The sequence below is a fragment of the Canis aureus genome, chromosome 1 (assembly GCF_053574225.1).
Source record: "Canis aureus isolate CA01 chromosome 1, VMU_Caureus_v.1.0, whole genome shotgun sequence".
Classification (NCBI taxonomy): domain Eukaryota; kingdom Metazoa; phylum Chordata; class Mammalia; order Carnivora; family Canidae; genus Canis; species Canis aureus.
This window is the reverse complement of record NC_135611.1, coordinates 29716616-29736307: the sequence shown is the minus strand read 5'-3', so window position 1 is coordinate 29736307 and position 19692 is coordinate 29716616. Positions and strand designations below refer to the sequence as shown.

General features: G+C 37.6%; 1 protein-coding gene across 3 annotated transcripts in view; it reads left to right on the top strand.

Annotated features, from left to right (window-relative positions):
- MAP3K5 (mitogen-activated protein kinase kinase kinase 5) overlaps positions 1-19692 on the top strand; it is a 194546-nt gene that overhangs the window by 77667 nt on the left and 97187 nt on the right. For all 3 annotated transcript variants that reach the window (XR_013377302.1, XM_077894294.1, XM_077894293.1), the window contains 4 exons: positions 1379-1572; positions 2310-2478; positions 3842-3948; positions 6616-6786. Coding sequence is in view for 2 of the 3 variants with exons in the window: in XM_077894294.1 (XP_077750420.1) it covers positions 1379-1572; positions 2310-2478; positions 3842-3948; positions 6616-6786 (641 nt within the window). In the remaining variant the exon portion in view is untranslated. The remainder of the gene's footprint in view (positions 1-1378; positions 1573-2309; positions 2479-3841; positions 3949-6615; positions 6787-19692) is intronic.

Below are 19692 nucleotides of genomic sequence, written 5' to 3'. Positions count from 1 at the left end.
CCCCAACTGGAATATGTTCATAAATAATGAAGTCTGGTTCTGCTTTCTAAATTCTTGCTGCTTTGCTAATGATACCACTCTTTTTAGGTAGCCCCATTTAAGACTGTGATTATGTTTCCTTTTCTGCTCTGAATCCTCCCATGATTCCCACTACCCGGTACATACAGTTTAAAACCCTCAGCTTTGCATCCATGTCCCTTCCCTAAGCTCCAAGAACCAGTCAGATTTACTTACTCAGGGGTGTGCAGCCCAGTTTCCTCTGTCTTCTTCCCAGCTCAACTTTTGTTTGCATGACTGTTCCTCACGTGGCATTGTTAGGAATCTATAGAAGGTCAGCATGAGTGAGTGAAGAGTGGTGTGGGCTGAGGCCAGAGAGAGAAGCAGGATTTGGAACATCAAGCCTTTGTAGGCCACCGAGATGTGTCTTATCTTCATCCCAGGAACAAGGGAGGGGGCCTTATGCAGCTGAGGGAAGCAAGCAATCTGATACAAGTTGTTAAAAGGTCACTTTAAGTAATGAATCACTAAATTCTATACCTGAAACCAAGTTTACCATATATGTAAACTAACTAGAATTTAAATAAAAGCTTGAAATCAGAAAGAAAAAAAAGGATCACTTTGACAGCTGGGTAGAGAATAGATTGGAGGGTGGGAGGGGAAGAACGTAGACCAACAAAGACCAGTGACAGTGGCTCAGCCAGGTATGTTGGTGGCCTAGTCTCCTACACGGGCAGAGAAGACAGAGGGAAATGGACAAATAGGAGTAGGATTACTGGGATTTTGATAGGACATGGGTGGTAAAGGAAATGGAAGCATCAAGGAGAACTTCTGGGTCTCTAGTCTTAGTAATAGAGGCTAATGGGGCCGTGACTGTGACAGAGTAGCCTGCAGGAAGCAGCTTTGTTCTGGGATCATTCAGAGCATAGTATGTCAGGTGTGGAGCCCTTAAACATTAGCTCTTCTTCTCGTCATGTATTTATGCTGTGTCTCTGTGATTCAATTTTAAATTCCCTGAAGGCTGAAGGCTGTGTTTTAAACCACTCTGTTTTTTTCCTGCAGCATACACATATCACAATGCCTTAGTCATGAGAGATGGTGAATAAATATTTAATTGACCGATAGAAGCTCTGCCATACTGGGTTTTGTTTTTCTTTTTCTTTTTGCATCATCTATAAGTCCTAATTATTTGCAATAAGCAATTAAGGAAATTGGAGGAAATTTCCATTCTCATAGGTCATAAATAAGAAATGAGGTTTTTCTATTTGCCCCACATTCAGGATTACTATTTAAAATGACTCACTGCAGTAGGACTTGGGATTTCCTTAGTGTGGAGTCTCTAGGCCAGCTCACCACCTCCCGGTGCCTCCTCTTTCCACAGATGTGCACTGGGAACTACACATTCGTCCCTTACATGATAACTCCACATAACAAGGTCTACTGCTGTGATAGCAGCTTCATGAAAGGGTTGACAGAGCTCATGCAACCGAACTTCGAGCTGCTTCTGGGACCCATATGCTTACCTCTTGTGGACCGTTTCATTCAGCTTCTGAAGGTGGCACAAGCAAGTTCTAGGTAAAGTTCAATAATGCCGTTTGATGATGATCATGCAGTGCTGTTCTACTTCTTTTATTTGTGCATTTTATCAGATGTTTCTTAGAGCACATGGCCGAGAACCAGAAAAATAAAAGTGTGATATCCTCTAAGTAGATAAGAGATGCCACATAGTTCACTTTATTCACAAGAGAACAACTTGAGATCAGAAAGGAAAAAAAATAGACTGTTAACTATATTATAGTAATGGTAAGGATAAAAAAATATATTCAAAATAGTATAGAAACAGTATCAGAGTAAGTGTTCAGGGATTTTTACTCTAAGAGCAAAAACTCTGCCAAAATTGCTGACGACACTATATTTCAGTTAAGAACAACCGCTTATATTAATACATGATGATGCTGAGTCAGAAAGAAAGGCCATATTATGTTTCAATCATAGGTACATCTGATTTCTACTCAAAACAGTAAATGAAAAAATAAAATTTTGGCATTTCAAGTGGTATGTGGTAGGTTCTTGGAAAATTCATTAAGATGCAGTATCTTGAACTAAGTTTTTCTAAAGCAAAGCAGATTGTTAAAAGAGATATGGGATTCCCAGATTTCTTAATAATGCAAGATCTATGAGGTATTCATACTGTGCACATTGTGAGTTGAAAGTTACAAATGTTGCAAATGTCATTTGTTTCCTTACACAATCATTGTTTTTAATTGAAACTCTTTCTAGCATTAACTCTTTGAATTGTGTTTTCCCACCAGCCAGTACTTCCGGGAATCTATACTCAATGATATCAGGAAAGCTCGTAATTTATACACTGGTAAAGAATTGGCAGCTGAATTGGCAAGAATTCGGCAGCGAGTAGACAATATTGAAGTCTTGACAGCAGATATTGTCATAAACCTGTTACTTTCCTACAGAGATATCCAGGTGAGAAGATGCTTAAAGGAAATTCTTCGTCATGTAGCATGTTGGAGGAATAAGAGAGAGTTAACATCAAATTCAGTTAGCTGAGAGGTGATTCTTGTCACTACATGTAATTTTTAATTTTTTTTAAATTTATTTATGATAGTCACAGAGAGAGAGAGAGAGGCAGAGACACAGGTAGAGGGAGAAGCAGGCTCCATGCACCAGGAGCCTGATGTGGGATTCGATCCCGGGTCTCCAGGATCACGCCCTGGGCCAAAGGCAGGCGCCAAACCTCTGCGCCACCCAGGGATCCCTACATGTAATTTTTAATTGACTTTCTAAGCTTTCCATCCTGAGAATTTCTGATGAATGAAAAAGACTCCTATGAGTTAGCCATCTGGGACTATGTAATAAAGTACTTGTATGGTAAAGGTTTGACTTTTTCCTCCAGAAGAACAAAAATAAAAGTCTGTATGCATAGGTAACCTGGGGACAACCTGTTCTAGCTCATTAGCCTCAGACACACCTGTCAGCCAATAAGTGAAAACTTTTTTGTGGCAAAGAGCAGAAATGGTGTGGTGGGAGGGTGGGAGGGGGAGCGCTTTCTGAATGTATCTCTTACTCCTTGGAATGCTGTTGCTTAAAATTGATAGTGCTAGATCTTACTAGTCAGAAGAAGAAATATGCAACTGATTAATTATAAAAGTAACTTTTAAAATATATCATGTAAAACACATCAACATGCCATTTAGTTTTATCGACATGTCTTAAAATTTTTTTAAATATGGTAAAGAAAATGAAATCCTGTGTGTTGGGGATTTGCTATTCCATTTTTACCATAAAATCTAAGTGACTTCTGGTTTCTTATTTCCAACCTTTTAGGCCCAGGTAAATCTTCATGAGAACAGCAGAAACTGACATACATGTAGAGGTGTAGTACTTAAGATCCCAAGGCAAGGAGAGCTTGAAATGATATCATCTTGTTATTTATAATAGAAGCTCAATCAGTTGCTCCAAGTTCTTGATATTTTGAAAATTATTCTTTGAAAGTAATTGGTAGGACTCTGTGTACCAGGAATCTGACTCCGTGGAGAAGTTAAAGCCCCCATAGTTAGACAATATAGTATTATGCTGCTAGATGGTTTACTGTTTTGGGGTCAGTAATGGTAACTCTATATTCTGAGGTTTTTATCTATATAATCCAAATTTCTTATTTAAGAAAAAAGTTTCTTTTTGGTTCTAGATTCTTCAAAGTATTACATGGATCCTAATTCTCTTTTTAACACCCTTCTCAAAGTCACATATTTGGTTGTCAAAAGTCATTGCATTGTCAGAACTTACTCCTGGTTGCTTAATTCTGTGTTACTCTCCTCTTGTTTGAAAGGACTATGATTCTATTGTGAAGCTGGTAGAGACGTTAGAAAAACTGCCAACTTTTGATTTGGCTTCCCATCACCATGTGAAGTTTCATTATGCATTTGCACTGAATAGGTAAGAAGAAAAAGGTCCTATCCACAATGTGCTAACATAGTATTTTGTAACCTGCATATTCTTTCTGGGATACGTTTCTGTCATAGCATTGCAGCCAAGCCCTATTAAAATGTAATATTAATATTTCTACTTCAACCATGTGAAATACAGGAAGCGTATACATTCTGTTGTTTTACTTTTTTGTCAGAAAAAAAAAAAGCCCTCACTGTTTGTATATTTAAATTCTTAAAATTATTTTTCTTCTCTGTTAGAGTTTATATTGTTATTTATACTTGTTTAGAATTTTTTGAATTGCATGAATATAATGTTATTTTGAGGCAAATATGCTCAACCCCAAATGGTTATTCACTTTAAAATTTACTAAGTAGAGGGATGCTGGAGTGGCCCAGTTTGTTAAGTGTCCCAATTTGTGGTTTCAGCTGGGGTCATGATCTCAGGGTCATGAGATCAAACACTGTGTCAGGCTCCGAGCTGAGTGTTTAAGATTCTGTCTCCTCCTCCCTTGCCCCTTCTCCCTGACTCTCTCTCTCTGTTTCATAAATAAATCTTTAAAAATAAATTTACTAAGCAGGGTAAGAGTAACTATGTCTAAGTGAACATATTTCTAACCAAATATTTTCATTTTCACTGCTCTGAACATATCTAATTATAATCAGAACTCCACTGGCCACATTTTAGGGCATGTATCCGTGAATCTGCCAAAACCAACATGAACACTGGTCTCCATCATGGCACATACTTCAGTGCCACATCCTACCCAGAGTCACCATTAGAGGCCATCCATGCTTTGGCTATGGAGAGGTCCAAAGTACTGAGCTGTCCAAAGCTTGTTAGTTGTGGGTTCTCTTCCATGGTTGTGAGTTGAATATACATGTAGTTACTACAACTGAAGAGAATAAGTAAAAGAAAAAAGTAAGGACATTGCAACTTTGGACCATTTGCCATGTGTCACTTAAGGCTTGATAATTTTACAGATGAGGAAGCCAAAGCTTGGAATGACTGAATACCTTTTCTTCGAGGTCCAAAGGTAGCAAGTCATTAAACTGAGGCTGAAACCCAGATCTAGCTGATGCTAATGTCTGTGTTCTTCAGCATTGAAGTCTCTTGCCTCTGTCTTCAAAGAAAAAAGTCAACATGCTGTTCAACCTGAGATTGCTTCTTTCCTTCTTTATCCACCCAAACTGTAGAACTTGCTAACTTTATCAGTAGGTGTAGAATGAAAGTATATTTCATTTCCACCTTTATTAAACATCTTTTTCATTAGATTTGACAGAGTAAGATGAGACCTCCAGAGATTACCAGCACCAACTGCTCTCAAATCTTTTTTGAAAGATGGAATGGAATATGGTCTTTTTTGAAATGAAAAATGAAAGTCCATAGAGACTCTTATTTTATGTGTTTTGTCTTCACCTTTCCTAAAATACAATATAACAAATTGATAAGCATGTGTCTATGAAAGGTTATTATAAACTCAAGGTATTTACCATAAAGTAAAAAAAGGAATTTCATATGCATTTATATTTCAAGTGATAGTAGAGGGGATCCCTGGGTGGCTCAGCGGTTTGGCGCCTGCCTTTGGCCCAGGGTGCGATCCTGGAGTCCCACGATCGAGTCCCACTTTGGGCTCCCGGCATGGAGCCTGCTTTTCCCTCTGCCTGTGTCTCTGCCTCTCTCTCTTTCTCTCTCTCTCTCTCTTTGTGTCTATCATAAATAAATAAATAAATCTTTTAAAAAAAGTGATAGTAGAGAAGAGAAATAACTTTTTGTAGCAGCTTTATTGAAATATTCTTATGTAAGTCAACCCATTTAATATGTACAATTTATGGTTTTTAGTATAGCAATAGAATTGTATGACCATCAATACAATAAATATAACATTTTAATCTCCCCCAAAAGAAACCTCCTACCCATTAACAGTCACTCTCCCTTTTCCCTCCAAATCTCCCAGACCTAGGCAATCACTAATATACTTTTGATCTCTAAATTTGCCTATTCTGGACATTTCATATAAAGGGAATCATATGTAATCTTTTGTAACTGGCTTCTTTCACTTAGGATAATGTTTTTAAGGTTCAAGAAATAATTTTTAAGATAATTTTTATCTGGTTTTGAGAATGATCTACACATACTTGCTATTTTAAAATGATCTGCATAAAGCACCTTCCTTAGATCATCAGTACTAGTCACATGTGGACATTAGGCAACTCTTGGGTTAAAGTTGGCTTGTTGGTATTGTCTGTGAATAAGTTTGCACAGTGCTTTGGAGCAAAAGTCGTTGAAACCTAAAGTCAGGGTTTGGTACTTGTTTGGATTAGTTGACTGCCCCATTTAGGCCGTGGACTACATGCCCTTAAACCTATGAACCATGAACCTACAGACTATGAAATTAGGAGGACTATAGATGATTAAGGGCAAATCTATCACCATCATCAGGAAAGCAGTTCAGAAGTGATCCTTGTTAGACCCAGTAGACATCTGGTAGGATGAAAAAACAAAAAGGCTTAGGACAGAGGTTTACAGGGGACTCTCCAAATTTCATTGTTGTCTTTATCCTGCCAAACTTGACTATTGTGAATCAGTGTATCAAATAGAGTTTTAAAAAGATAATTGGCCTACATTGCTTCTGTAGTCTGTATTGAAATGATTTTTTTTCTTCCCCTACTTTAGGAGAAACCTCCCTGGAGATAGAGCAAAAGCTCTTGATGTTATGATCCCCTTGGTGCAAAGTGAAGGGCAGGTTGCTTCAGATATGTATTGCCTAGTTGGTCGAATCTACAAAGATATGTTTTTGGACTCTAATTTCCTGGACACTGAGAGTAGAGACCATGGAGCTTCTTGGTGAGTATATAGGATAAGATACGTGATAAATCCATGACATGGAAAAAATGGTTTGCAAATAAGTTAAATTATTCTTATCCTAAAGGATTGTATATTATGAAGTAAATCTTCGAATTTATAGCTTCAGTAAGTAGTTTTGATGAAATTCATTTGATATGGCAGAGTAAATTGGGGTAAGTTGGTTGAAAAGATAATTTGAGAAAATAACATTTTTTTAAAGATTTTATTGATATATTCATGAGACACAGAGAGGCAGAGACACAGGCAGAGGGAGAAGCAGGCTCCCTGCAGGGAGCCTGATGCGGAACTCGATCCCAGGACCCCAGGATCATGCCCTGGGCCGAAGGCAGACGCTCAACCGCTGAGCCACCCAGGCATCCCGAGAAAATAACATTTTAAAAAGATATTTTAAAATATAATATATAATATAATAACAAAAATATCATTTTGTTGAAAACTTTTACAAATTGATAGACATGAAAGAATACTAGAATAAATTTTAAAAGTATATATACCAAATTTATGGATGAAGAGACTTAACATTTTAAAGATGTTGATTCTCCCCAACAGGGCTTTCATGTGACTTGACAAATTGATTCTAAAATTTATTTGAAAAAGCAAAGGGCCAAGAAAAGGCAAAGCAATCTTGAGGAATAAGGTGGAAGAACTTTGCTCTACCAGATAACAAGACCTACTCTAAAGATGTAATAATTAAGACGTTGCAGGCTGAGTGTAGGCCTAGACAAACACTGGAACAGAAGAGAGAGCCTGGAACGGACTGAGATATTTACAAGATTAGATTTATGGCAGTGATCTTCATGAATCAGAGTGGAAAGGGTGGACTCTTCAGGAATGGTACTGGGAAAATGTGTTCATCTGCTTGTAAAAATAAAATGAAATTGGAATTCTACTTTAAAGCACAAGGAATGAAATCTAAGTGAATTAAAGACCAAAATATTTTTTAAATACTTTAGAAAAAACAAAACCTCTGGGACACTGGGTGGCTCAATGTGATTGAGTGTCTGCCTTTGGCTCAGATCATGATCCTAGGGTCCTGCAGGGAGCCTGCTTCTCCCTCTGCCTGTGTCTCTGCTTCTCTCTCTGTGTCTATCATGAATAAATAAATAAAATCATTTAAAAATAAAAAAGAGGGAATCCCTGGGTGGCGCAGTGGTTTGGCGCCTGCCTTTGGCCCAGGGCGCGATCCTGGAGACCCGGGATCGAGTCCCACGTCGGGCTCCCGGTGCATGGGGCCTGCTTCTCCCTCTGCCTATGTCTCTTCCTCTCTCTCTCTCTCTGTGTGACTATCATAAATAAATAATTTTTAAAAATTACTTAATAAAAAAAATAAAAAAAGAAAGAAAGAACAAAAACTTTGAATAAAACATACAAGCTGACCTTGGGATAGGAAAGAATTTCTTAAGCAAGGCTTAAAAATACTATTAATCATAGAAAGAAAAGATTGGAAAATCTTTGCATCAAAATTTGCTTCTGTTCCTCAAGGTTCTGCCTTTTGGAAATGCCAGAGTGGGTTCTATTGCACTGGCACCCCTGCCAATTATAACAATTATAAACTTGGAAAAATACGTGAGAAGGAAAACAGTTTGAAAGTACTGGACAGGGACTCAAAGGAGTCAGAAACGGAAGAGGCTTTGATTCTTGGATAAGGGAAGGGTACCACACTGGGTAAGATCTACATATAAATGGTTTTTCCTATGCAGCATCATTTCCCTGATCTGCCGGGCACAGGACAGAGCTAACTCAAGAAGAAAATCACTTAAAGGTCGGAGGGGTCAGTCTGAGGCTTTCCAATTGCCTGGAAATTGAGTGCCATACCTCCTACATGAAGGAGCCACAGAGAGAGAACGAACCCCCAAATCCGTATAAACTCCCGTTCAGTTCTCAGCAAGGCCCTGATGTGTGTGTCGGAGGTAAAACTCGAGTTTTACCCTAGGAGCCCAGGTGCAAAATAGTAGCTAGAAGTCTTAAAAGGCTAAACAGAAATTTCAACAGCTGCCCAGCATTGGAGAGCCAGACTTTGGAGTTTGAACCTGAAGTGAGAGGGTGCTACATGAACAATCAAACTTTCCACTAAAGCTCCAGAAGGGCCATGGTGTAGAAATAAAAAACTATATCCCAGGACTAAAGGAAGTGCACTAAAAATTAAGAGCAAATCTGAGACAGAGGCACCCTAATAAAACCTAAAACCATGCCTCCACATGATCAAGATAAACCATCAACAATTTATTTGCCAGTTATAACAAGACTCATGACTCTCTTTTTAAAAAGATTTTATATATTTATTTGACACAGAGGCAGCTCAAGTAGGGGGAGCAGCAGACAGAGGGAGAGGGAGAAGCAGGCTTCTTTCGGAGCAAGGAGCCCAATGCAGGGCTTGACCCCAGGACCTTGGGATCATGACCTGAGCTGAAGGCAGGTGTTCAACCCACTGAGTCACCCAGGCACCCCAAGCCTGAATACTCTTACGAGGACTATAGCAGAATCCACACTTTACAACATATCATCCAAAAATGTCTAATACACCATTAGAAACTACTAGATTTTTAAAGAAATAGTTAAGTGTGACAGTATCAATTGTTAGCAAGGGTGTCTCTCCTGGTGTGGTAGAAATTTTTATGACCACTTAAAGATTTCAGTATTATCAAGGAAAGTTGACAGGTAGCCCATCCTAGATCCAGCAGATCTACTCCAACATACATACTCTAGAAAAATTCTTGGAAGCTCTGAAGCTCTGTGTAAACTTTTGACATGCCAAAAAATTCTTTAAAAAAAAAAAAGTTGAGCAAAAGAAGCAAACAGCAGAAAGATACATGGAGTACATTATCATTTATGGAAACTTTCAAATATATATATACACCTAGTAAAGGTATAGATGCATGAATGCACATTATAAGCTCCCAATTCAGTATGGTGGTTACCAGGGGGAATAAAGGAGTAGAAAGGAGTGATTCACATGGAGCTGTGAGAATATTTAAAACATTTCATTTCTTAAGATGAGTGGGATTAATGTGGGAGTGTTGCTTATATTATTTTTCTGTATTTCTTAATATTCCTAAAATGTACTCTAATTAAAAATATATACATTAAAGAGGTTGGCTTTCATGAGGAGTTCCTCAGTGCTAGCCATAATCTTCCAAGTTTTGAAACTGGAATCTTAACTTTGCAAAATCTTCTCATTCTAGCGGTTGAACCAGGGACTGAAATTGAGATAATGGGTTAGAACCAGGGAGAAAAACTTGGGGTCATTTCCTAGATCCTCATGGAAAGCTTTGATTCAGACTTTTAAATTTGTATGATAACTTTTTAGTGTACTCTCTTTAGTAAAGAGAGTTTTACAGTTTCTCTTAACCAATTTTTTTTTTCTGCTGTTACAAAAGAAGAATGTAACTATGCAGCCTTTCTATTACCAGATTTACACTTTAAGAAAAGTCTTACCTTTAGGAGAATTAGAACCTAATATTTGGAAGCATTGTGCCACTATAAATGCTTTGATATGATAGCAATAACAAATTGCATAGGTAGTCTTTCAAAGCCTAATTTTCTTGGTCAGCAAATGCAAATGGAAAACATCTCCTATGAAGTTAGTGTGCATTGCACAAGAATAAAATAGAGCATTTCCCTGTTTGGAAATGCGTTTAGACTACTGAAAGCTTTCAAGGTCACATAAAGGTCAGTAAAGGAACAGATTTTTCCGGTTGTGTTTTTGTTTTACCTTTCTGTGCTTCCAGATCCAGGCTCCTCTTTTATCCTTCCCATTTGGCTGAGGACTATTATTACTTGTCTCTGAAAAGAGCTTTGTGTCCAGGTCTTCAGGTCAAATTGAAGATATCAGAATTTTTATGATTTCATTTTAAGCTGTCCATTAATGTTCTAGTAAGAACAGGGAAGGCTGTTAGAGATCACAGCCTTTCCAAGGGAGAGTCCCTAGGAGTTGATCTGGAGTCACTCACTGATTTATTCAGTATTAAAAGAATGCCACTTTTACTGTAGATTACCTACCCATAACCTGCCATTACCATCACGGATAGCCATGCATCCATTTGTTGTCAGGGTTGCTAAGAAGTCCCCTGACCCCGCCCTTTGTAAATAGGTGTTTTTTCACACCATCACACTTGTAAAGCTTCTTGGGTATTTCTTAATGTTTTAATCCAACCCCCACAGCATTGCAAACACACTCATTCATGTCAGTATGTTGGCATCATCCCTAACCTCCCTTTCTGTTCGTGCTGAGAAGTGAAAAGCACGTTGTCAGGGTGCTGACACAAGAAGGTGTCCCTGAGGTTATGAGACATCCTGGCAGATTTACCCAAGATGATGTATGTCCTGAGTCACGGGTCCCGGAGGGATGTTTCAACTGACATTGAGCCATCATCCTCCCAGAGTCTCCACCTGTCAAATGCCGCTGCTAAGATAAGGAGAGGAATTTTGTGGCAGGTAGTTAGTCCCTCGGGTCTCTTTCCATGGACATTTTCCATGGCCTGAATCATTTTTTGTTGGCTTGCAGAGACCGTGATGTACTGGCCACAGAAAATTCAAGGATAGGAACTTTAACTCAATAGTTCAAGAGCCCAAGTAGCTGTGATTCCAATGGCTCATGGAGCTCTTTCTTGCAATTCCCTTTTTTTTTTTTTTTCATAAAGTATGATAGTCCATGAATTTAATTTTACTGATGCATTTAAGACATTGATTTTGATATTAGCTGACAAATTGTATGCATTCAGTTTGAGTTCAATTTGATAATACATTTTGGATTGATTTATTTTTTTTTATTTTATTTTTTTTTAAGTTTTTTTTTTTAATTTATTTTTTATTGGTATTCAATTTACTAACATACAGAATAACCCCCAGTGCCCGTCACCCATTCACTCCCACCCCCCGCCCTCCTCCCCTTCTACCACCCCTAGTTCGTTTCCCAGAGTTAGCAGTCTTTACGTTCTGTCTCCCTTTCTGATATTTCCCACACATTTCTTCTCTCTTCCCTTATATTCCCTTTCACTATTATTTATATTCCCCAAATGAATGAGAACATATAATGTTTGTCCTTCTCCGGCTGACTTACTTCACTCAGCATAATACCCTCCAGTTCCATCCACGTTGAAGCAAATGGTGGGTATTTGTCATTTCTAATAGCTGAGTAATATTCCATTGTATACATAAACCACATCTTCTTTATCCATTCATCTTTCGATGGACACCGAGGCTCCTTCCACAGTTTGGCTATCGAGGCAAAAACCTCCCAAGACACAAGAGTCCAGGGCCAGATGGCTTCCCAGGGGAATTTTATCAAACGTTTAAAGAAGAAACCATACCTATTCTCCTAAAGCTGTTTGGAAAGATAGAAAGAGATGGAGTACTTCCAAATTCGTTCTATGAAGCCAGCATCACCTTAATTCCAAAACCAGACAAAGACCCCACCAAAAAGGAGAATTACAGACCAATATCCCTGATGAACATGGATGCAAAAATTCTCAACAAGATACTGGCCAATAGGATCCAACAGTACATTAAGAAAATTATTCACCATGACCAAGTAGGATTTATCCCTGGGACACAAGGCTGGTTCAACACCCGTAAAACAATCAATGTGATTCATCATATCAGCAAGAGAAAAACCAAGAACCATATGATCCTCTCATTGGATGCAGAGAAAGCATTTGACAAAATACAGCATCCATTCCTGATCAAAACTCTTCAGAGTGTAGGGATAGAGGGAACATTCCTCGACATCTTAAAAGCCATCTATGAAAAGCCCACAGCAAATATCATTCTCAATGGGGAAGCACTGGGAGCCTTTCCCCTAAGATCAGGAACAAGACAGGGATGTCCACTCTCACCACTGCTGTTCAACATAGTACTGGAAGTCCTAGCCTCAGCAATCAGACAACAAAAAGACATTAAAGGCATTCAAATTGGCAAAGAAGAAGTCAAACTCTCCCTCTTCGCTGATGACATGATACTCTACATAGAAAACCCAAAAGTCTCCACCCCAAGATTGCTAGAACTCATACAGCAATTCGGTAGCGTGGCAGGATACAAAATCAATGCCCAGAAGTCAGTGGCATTTCTATACACTAACAATGAGACTGAAGAAAGAGAAATTAAGGAGTCAATCCCATTTACAATTGCACCCAAAAGCATAAGATACCTAGGAATAAACCTACCCAAAGAGGTAAAGGATCTATATCCTCAAAACTATAGAACACTTCTGAAAGAAATTGAGGAAGACACAAAGAGATGGAAAAATATTCCATGCTCATGGATTGGCAGAATTAATATTGTGAAAATGTCAATGTTACCCAGGGCAATATACACGTTTAATGCAATCCCTATCAAAATACCATGGACTTTCTTCAGAGAGTTAGAACAAATTATTTTAAGATTTGTGTGGAATCAGAAAAGACCCCGAATAGCCAGGGGAATTTTAAAAAAGAAAGCAATTCCCTTTTTTTAACACCTTTAATGAGTTCAGTGTTTGGTTCCCTGTCAGGAGGATGCACTCCTCTGAGCATCGTATCTGGTATGGGTACTGCGGCAAGGCACCATGTTACATCTAGGCAAGCGCATTTTTGGAGAGCTTTTCCTGGGGGTTAGGCATACAAAAATAGGAAATAAGAAAAAAGTTTATGGTTTAGATTTTTTTAAGTTTGCAGAATTGTGATATGTTGTTAGGATAATTTTTTTTCTTCTGTTAGAACAAATTATGGTTGTTAAATCTTCTTTGGGACAGAGGCTCTGAGTGGTTTGAATGAACACATCCTGATGATTTAAGTATAAAAAAAAGACTAGTTCTATGACATTTGATGTTTTTCATTGTCACTTCCTTAGTTATTTTTGTCTATTGAAGCTCTTGAGGATAGCTGAAATGCTATTTTTTTCTATACTTAAATTTCTTTAATCCACATTAAGGTAGGGAAAGCGCCTTTTTGATCTTTACATAATTAAACTGAATTTAGCTTTCAGTCATGAAGAGGTTGTAGCTTTTTTATCATAGCTCTTCAATATAAAGTTAAATCTAAGAGAAAGCAGTAATAGTGTCTGTCACATGCTCTGGTTAGAGAATGTTCGGGGCTGCAATAGGATATAGCACAAGATGAGACAGTGACACTGTGCTTTCAAAGTAGGAAATATTATGACCCCAAAGCCTAGACTTATATCAAAAAAGAGACCAGAATTTCTGAAGTCACGGACTTAAGTAGAGTGACCCAAGGAAATACCATGGACCATGACTTGGAGAGCCATTGAAAATTCATTGCAAAGATTATCTCCCGATTCCTTTCTTTCTTTTTTTTTTTTTAATTTATTTTTTATTGGTGTTCAATTTACTAACATACAGAATAACCCCCAGTGCCCGTCACCCATTCACTCCCACCCCCCGCCCTCCTCCCCTTCCACCACCCCTAGTTCGTTTCCCAGAGTTAGGAGTCTTTACGTTCTGTCTCCCTTTCTGATATTTCCCACACATTTCTTCCCCCTTCCCTTATATTCCCTTTCACTATTATTTATATTCCCCAAATGAATGAGAACATATAATGTTTGTCCTTCTCCGACTGGCTTACTTCACTCAGCATAATACCCTCCAGTTCCATCCATGTTGAAGCAAATGGTGGGTATTTGTCGTTTCTAATGGCTGAGTAATATTCCATTGTATACATAAACCACATCTTCTTTATCCATTCATCTTTCGTTGGACACCGAGGCTCCTTCCACAGTTTGGCTATTGTGGCCATTGCTGCTAGAAACAACCCGATTCCTTTCTTAACCTAATCTAACAAAGAAGTAACCATGAAATAGTCATGCTGAATTCTCATGCAGACTGGCCTACTTAGAACGCTTTTTTTTATGTGCAGTTTTTGTTCAATAGGTGGAAATAATTACCAGTCCCTTAAACTTTAGAGTTGACACAAGACTTTTGTATATGCTGTTAACCATTGCATACTTACAAGCAAAGAAAGCCAACGCTGACATTTTCCTCCCATTTTACAACCAAGGCAATTGAAACTCAAAGAATTTGACTAAATGAATTTAAAGTAAATGAAATTTTTATATCCTGTCATTAATAAAAACTCAAATCTAATTTTCGGAGTCAGTGTTGTTTTTACTACATCGTAGGCTCTCTTTCCTAGAATTTCCAGGAACAGACATTTCTGGGAATGTCTATACTGTTTTGTTGAAGAGAGCTTTTGGGAGACTGATGTGAAACAAACAATTGAGTCAACACTTGGCAATTGTGTGATCTTAGGCAAGTTAATCTTTAGAAAATACTTAAAAAATACTTACCTACAAGAATTAGAATGTTCTTAGCATCCTATAAGTAGCAGAATACCTTACTCCAGTAGGCTTTAACAATAAGAAAATGTATTTTCTAAAACATGAAGTCCAGAAATGAGGCTAGGTCAAGAGCAGGTAGAGTCAGCAGCTTAAAAATGTCAGCGGAAGTCTGTTCCCTCATTATTACCCTCAGTGGCTCTGCCCTCAGGCTGGCTTCCTTAGGGTTGCAAAGTGGCCATGGCCATTCCAGGCATCAAGCTACAATTTAGCTACACCAAGATCTGGAGACGAAAGGAGGCCGTCATTTTCCTAGAAATGAGAAAGCATACTCATAAAAACCTACCACAGACTCTTACATTTCTTTTAGTATATCATCAGCCCAGCACTACACAGATCACTGGGAAGGAGGATAGGACTGTTAAAATTCCAACTGGCTCAGACTTACTGTTTTAGGAGGAATAAATGGTCTGTTGTGAGAATTAAAAGAAGTAACATATGTTAAAATCCTGGAATTTAGTAGGCACCTCGTGTTAAATCTTTAGTGTATAATATGTGAAAGTATTTTGCATTTCTTTATGTATTGTTACATTTATCCATTTTCAACATGAGCACTTAACTAAATTAAGTATCCCTCTTCCTAAAATATTCCTAAAGGTTTTCTTTCTCTTCTTTCTGCATCTAGCTGAACATTTAACTGACAAGAGTAAAACTGCAGAGTCTGTATATTTTTCACATGGGCCTTATTTGAATTTCACATGCCACAGCTGTTGTGGAGTGATGTGGGATAGGCAGTACTTGTTTGAAATCATGTTTGGTTTTACACAGGATGGTCTTCTCATTCGTAAGGGGAGATAGAAAGTCATTTTCAGAACTTTGAACATGGCTCTCCTGTTGTAATGCCAAAAAAAGATCCATACCCAGGAAATTGAAAGCATTAAGCCTGTTTTTAGCATTAATATGTTCATTTTTCCATAGTAACTTGTTAAAGGACAGACAGCTTTGCCTTATCAACTAATTTTCTTTGACGTCAATGACAGTGCTATTCAAACAGTAATATGTGCCTAATAACTACTTAGTTTTTACATTATTAATGGGATTGGCTTTACTTTGGGAGAGTTATGTAACAAGCCAATCAACATACAAATAGAGACCAATGCCTATTTTCCATTTGCCAGATTAGCCCTTTTATCTTTTTCTTGGCTTCAAGATGTCTTTCTCTGTATTATCTCCTTTTCCACTACCCTTTATGCCCCCCAGAGTTTTATCTCACCACCATTCCACTGATACCAGTTTTGGTCAGTCCTTTATTGTGTCTGTTAGGTGAGTTTCCAAATTTTAGATTTTTTTTTAGAACTCAAATCCTGAACGGTTTGTAATAACTCAGCATGACCCCTTGCTCATTGATGTCCTGATATAGCTGGCACCTAGGTGACTAGCAGTTCCAGGATGACCTGGAGACCCGGGTAGAACATACAATGTGCCCACAGTTGCTTGGTAAACAAGCACCCTGGTGAATTGGTCTCATGTCTTGACCTTGCTTTAATGTCACACCCAGAAAATGATAGATTGGATGAATATGGCCTGACCAAGTCAAAATCCAGGAATGGTCATATTCAGGATGTCATTGTAGAGGTTCATAATTGCAGCTAACAAGTACTGATAACCTAAGGGACACAACTAAGGCTTGCTTTATGTAGCTCAGTTATCAGAAGGTTGAGTGAGAAAACTAGATAATTGCCAAACATTATGCTGAAAAGGGAGGAGAATGTGGAAGGACAGGGGTTATTTCATTCCGTGAATTAAAGGGGATCATTTGCAAGCCTGGCTAAACATCGCAGTCATTTGTAGAGTCTTCCAGCTGTGTAGATGGAGTTCTTTGCCTCTGGAGATTCTGCTTAATGAATCCATGTTATTGAATAGATTAACCACAATCAATAATATGCTTATTCTCTTTTAGTAAAGGTTTAGGCTTTCTCCATATTTTGCTGTCACTCCCTTCCTCCTAAATCTTTACTGTTCCTCACATCCTTAAAAATTAAGTGTAAACCACTGACACCACTTTTACCTGTCTTCAGAGCTTTCCCAAATGTATCCCCTCCCACCCTCCCAGCCTTCTTAGAATATGGGTTTTACATTTTTTAAAAATGTTATTTATTTATTTGAGAGAGAGAGTGAGCAAGCTAGTGAGTGAACACAAGCAGGGAAGAACAGAGGGAGAGGGAGAAGCAGGTTCCCCACTAAGCAGAGAGCCCGACACAGGGCTCGATCCTGGGACTCCAGGATTGTGACCTGAGCCAAAGGCAGATGCTTAACTGACTTAGCCACCCGGGCACCCTGGGGCTTACAGTTTCATTTGAGAGAATTGGCAGTTATTGAAAGAGTAAGTTTAGATTGGTGAAACATATGAAAACTATTCAGTCTCAGGAGCAATCAGAAAAGTACCGTGTTAAAATCCTAAGCTTTGCTTTCTTGTTATCATTTGGCAAAGATAAAAAGAGATAATACTTTATTTTGGCATGAATAAAGAGAAACAGGTATTGATATATTCTTGGAAAGAATGATGTTTGTCACAAAATATATTTGATTGATATATTTTATGAAGGAGAGAGATCTCTTTCCTACACTGCTCTTAAGAAAGTGAATTGGGAGACCTTTCTGGAAAGCAGTTTGGCATCATACATCAAGAGCCTTCAAATAATTCATGTTCTTTAATCCAGTTGTGTCCTTTAGAAAATATCCTAAAGAAACAGCTGATGTGGAAATAGAGACGCGTTTGCAACAATATTTACTACACTGAATTTTATGGTAACAAAAAGTTGCAAGAAACCTAAATGTCCAACATTTGGGGAAAATGTTAAGCAAAGGATAACCTCCCCATATGATGGAATATCATTCATTCAAAATTGTGGGGTTGGGGTTTGGTGGTAAAAATATAGGTAACATAAAACTCACCATTTTAACTGTTTTAAGTGTGTAGTTCAGTGGCATTAAGTACCATCACATTACTGTGCAGCCATCACCACTATCCATCCACAGCACTTCTCATCTTACAAAATTCAAACTCTATACTCATTAGACAACTTCCCATTTTCCCCTCTTCCCAGCCATTGGTGACCACCATTCTATTTTCTTTCTCGATGAATTTGACTACACTACTATATTTGACTATACTACTATATTTCATATAGGTGGGGTCATATGGTATTTTGTCTTTTTTGCAACTGGCTTATTTTACTTACCATAATATTGTCCATCCATGTTGTAACATGTCAAAATTTACTTTTTAAATCTAAATAATACTCTATTTTAAGTATACACTGTATTAAATTTATCTGTTCATCCGTTAATGGACATCTGTGCTGTTTTCGGCCACTTTTGGGCCACTGTGAATAATGCTGCTGTGAACATTGGGGTACAAATATCTGTTTAGTTTCCTGCTTTTGGTTCATTTGGTGTATACCCAGAAGGAAATGGTAGTTTTAAAAAAAATATTTGATAGTAAGATGCATCATGATATCCAAACAAAATTTAAAAGCAGATTATAAAAATAACATTGAATCTCTCTCTCTCTTTTTTTTTATTTTTTATTTTTGGAAAAAAGTATGTGAAGAGGAAAAGGGCTGGAAGGAAATAGTAAGGATATGGGGTTATTCTATTTTCTTCCTGACTTTTATGTTATAAAATGGATCAGAAACTGATAAGCAGTTTGAAATGAAGAGAGGGTTTTCCCCCATCTCCAGACCAAATTAATGGAGTGATTTGGCACTAGTTTTCTTCTTATGCTGTCCTGCTTTGTGAGTTATTTTATGAGTGATTAATTTAAGAAATATCCCTAGAGATGCAAAGCACCATGAAATTCTAATTTAATTACTTTTATGTCTCACAGAATCACAGCTGTTCTATCACAAAGGAGGAAAAATGACAGCTAAATAGAACTTGACTTGAGCTCAGTTTCTTCTTTGATATAAAGGAGATGCTCTAGCTAGAAATAATCAACTCAAGAATATTTCCTTTATTCTTGACTTTGTTGAACATCTCAGTGCAGATGCAAGAAATGAACTGTCTTTGTTACAAGACTTCATCACTCACTTCATAATCAAGTACTTGCCTCTTTTAGAGGTAGCTTGCAATCAGGTGACAAATACAGTTGCTAATAATAAGGCAGCCTTGAACAAAAATCTATTGCTTTGTTCAACTAAGAAATTTTGTTTTATATATTTTAAACCCATGTTAATAGATATGTTTAGGATTATAAATTTTTCATTGAATTTACCCTTTTATCATTATGAAATGCTCCTCCTCTGCCTTGTAAAAACTTCTGCCTTAAAGTCAGTTTTGTCTAATATTAGTCACAGCAGACTTCTTTGGGTTAATATTTGAGTGATATATCTTTATGCATCATTTTACTTTCAACTTAACCGTATTCTGTTACTTAAAGTGTGTCTCTTAAATGTATATAATTGAGAATCTATCTTTCTTTCCTTCTTTCTTCCTTTTTTCATTCATTCTTTCTTATTTATTTATTTATTTTTACATGAAGACAACAAAACGAAGTTTATTTTATTGTGATTAAAGAGAAAGATGCATAAACACTAAATTGTTATACTCTTTTTCTTT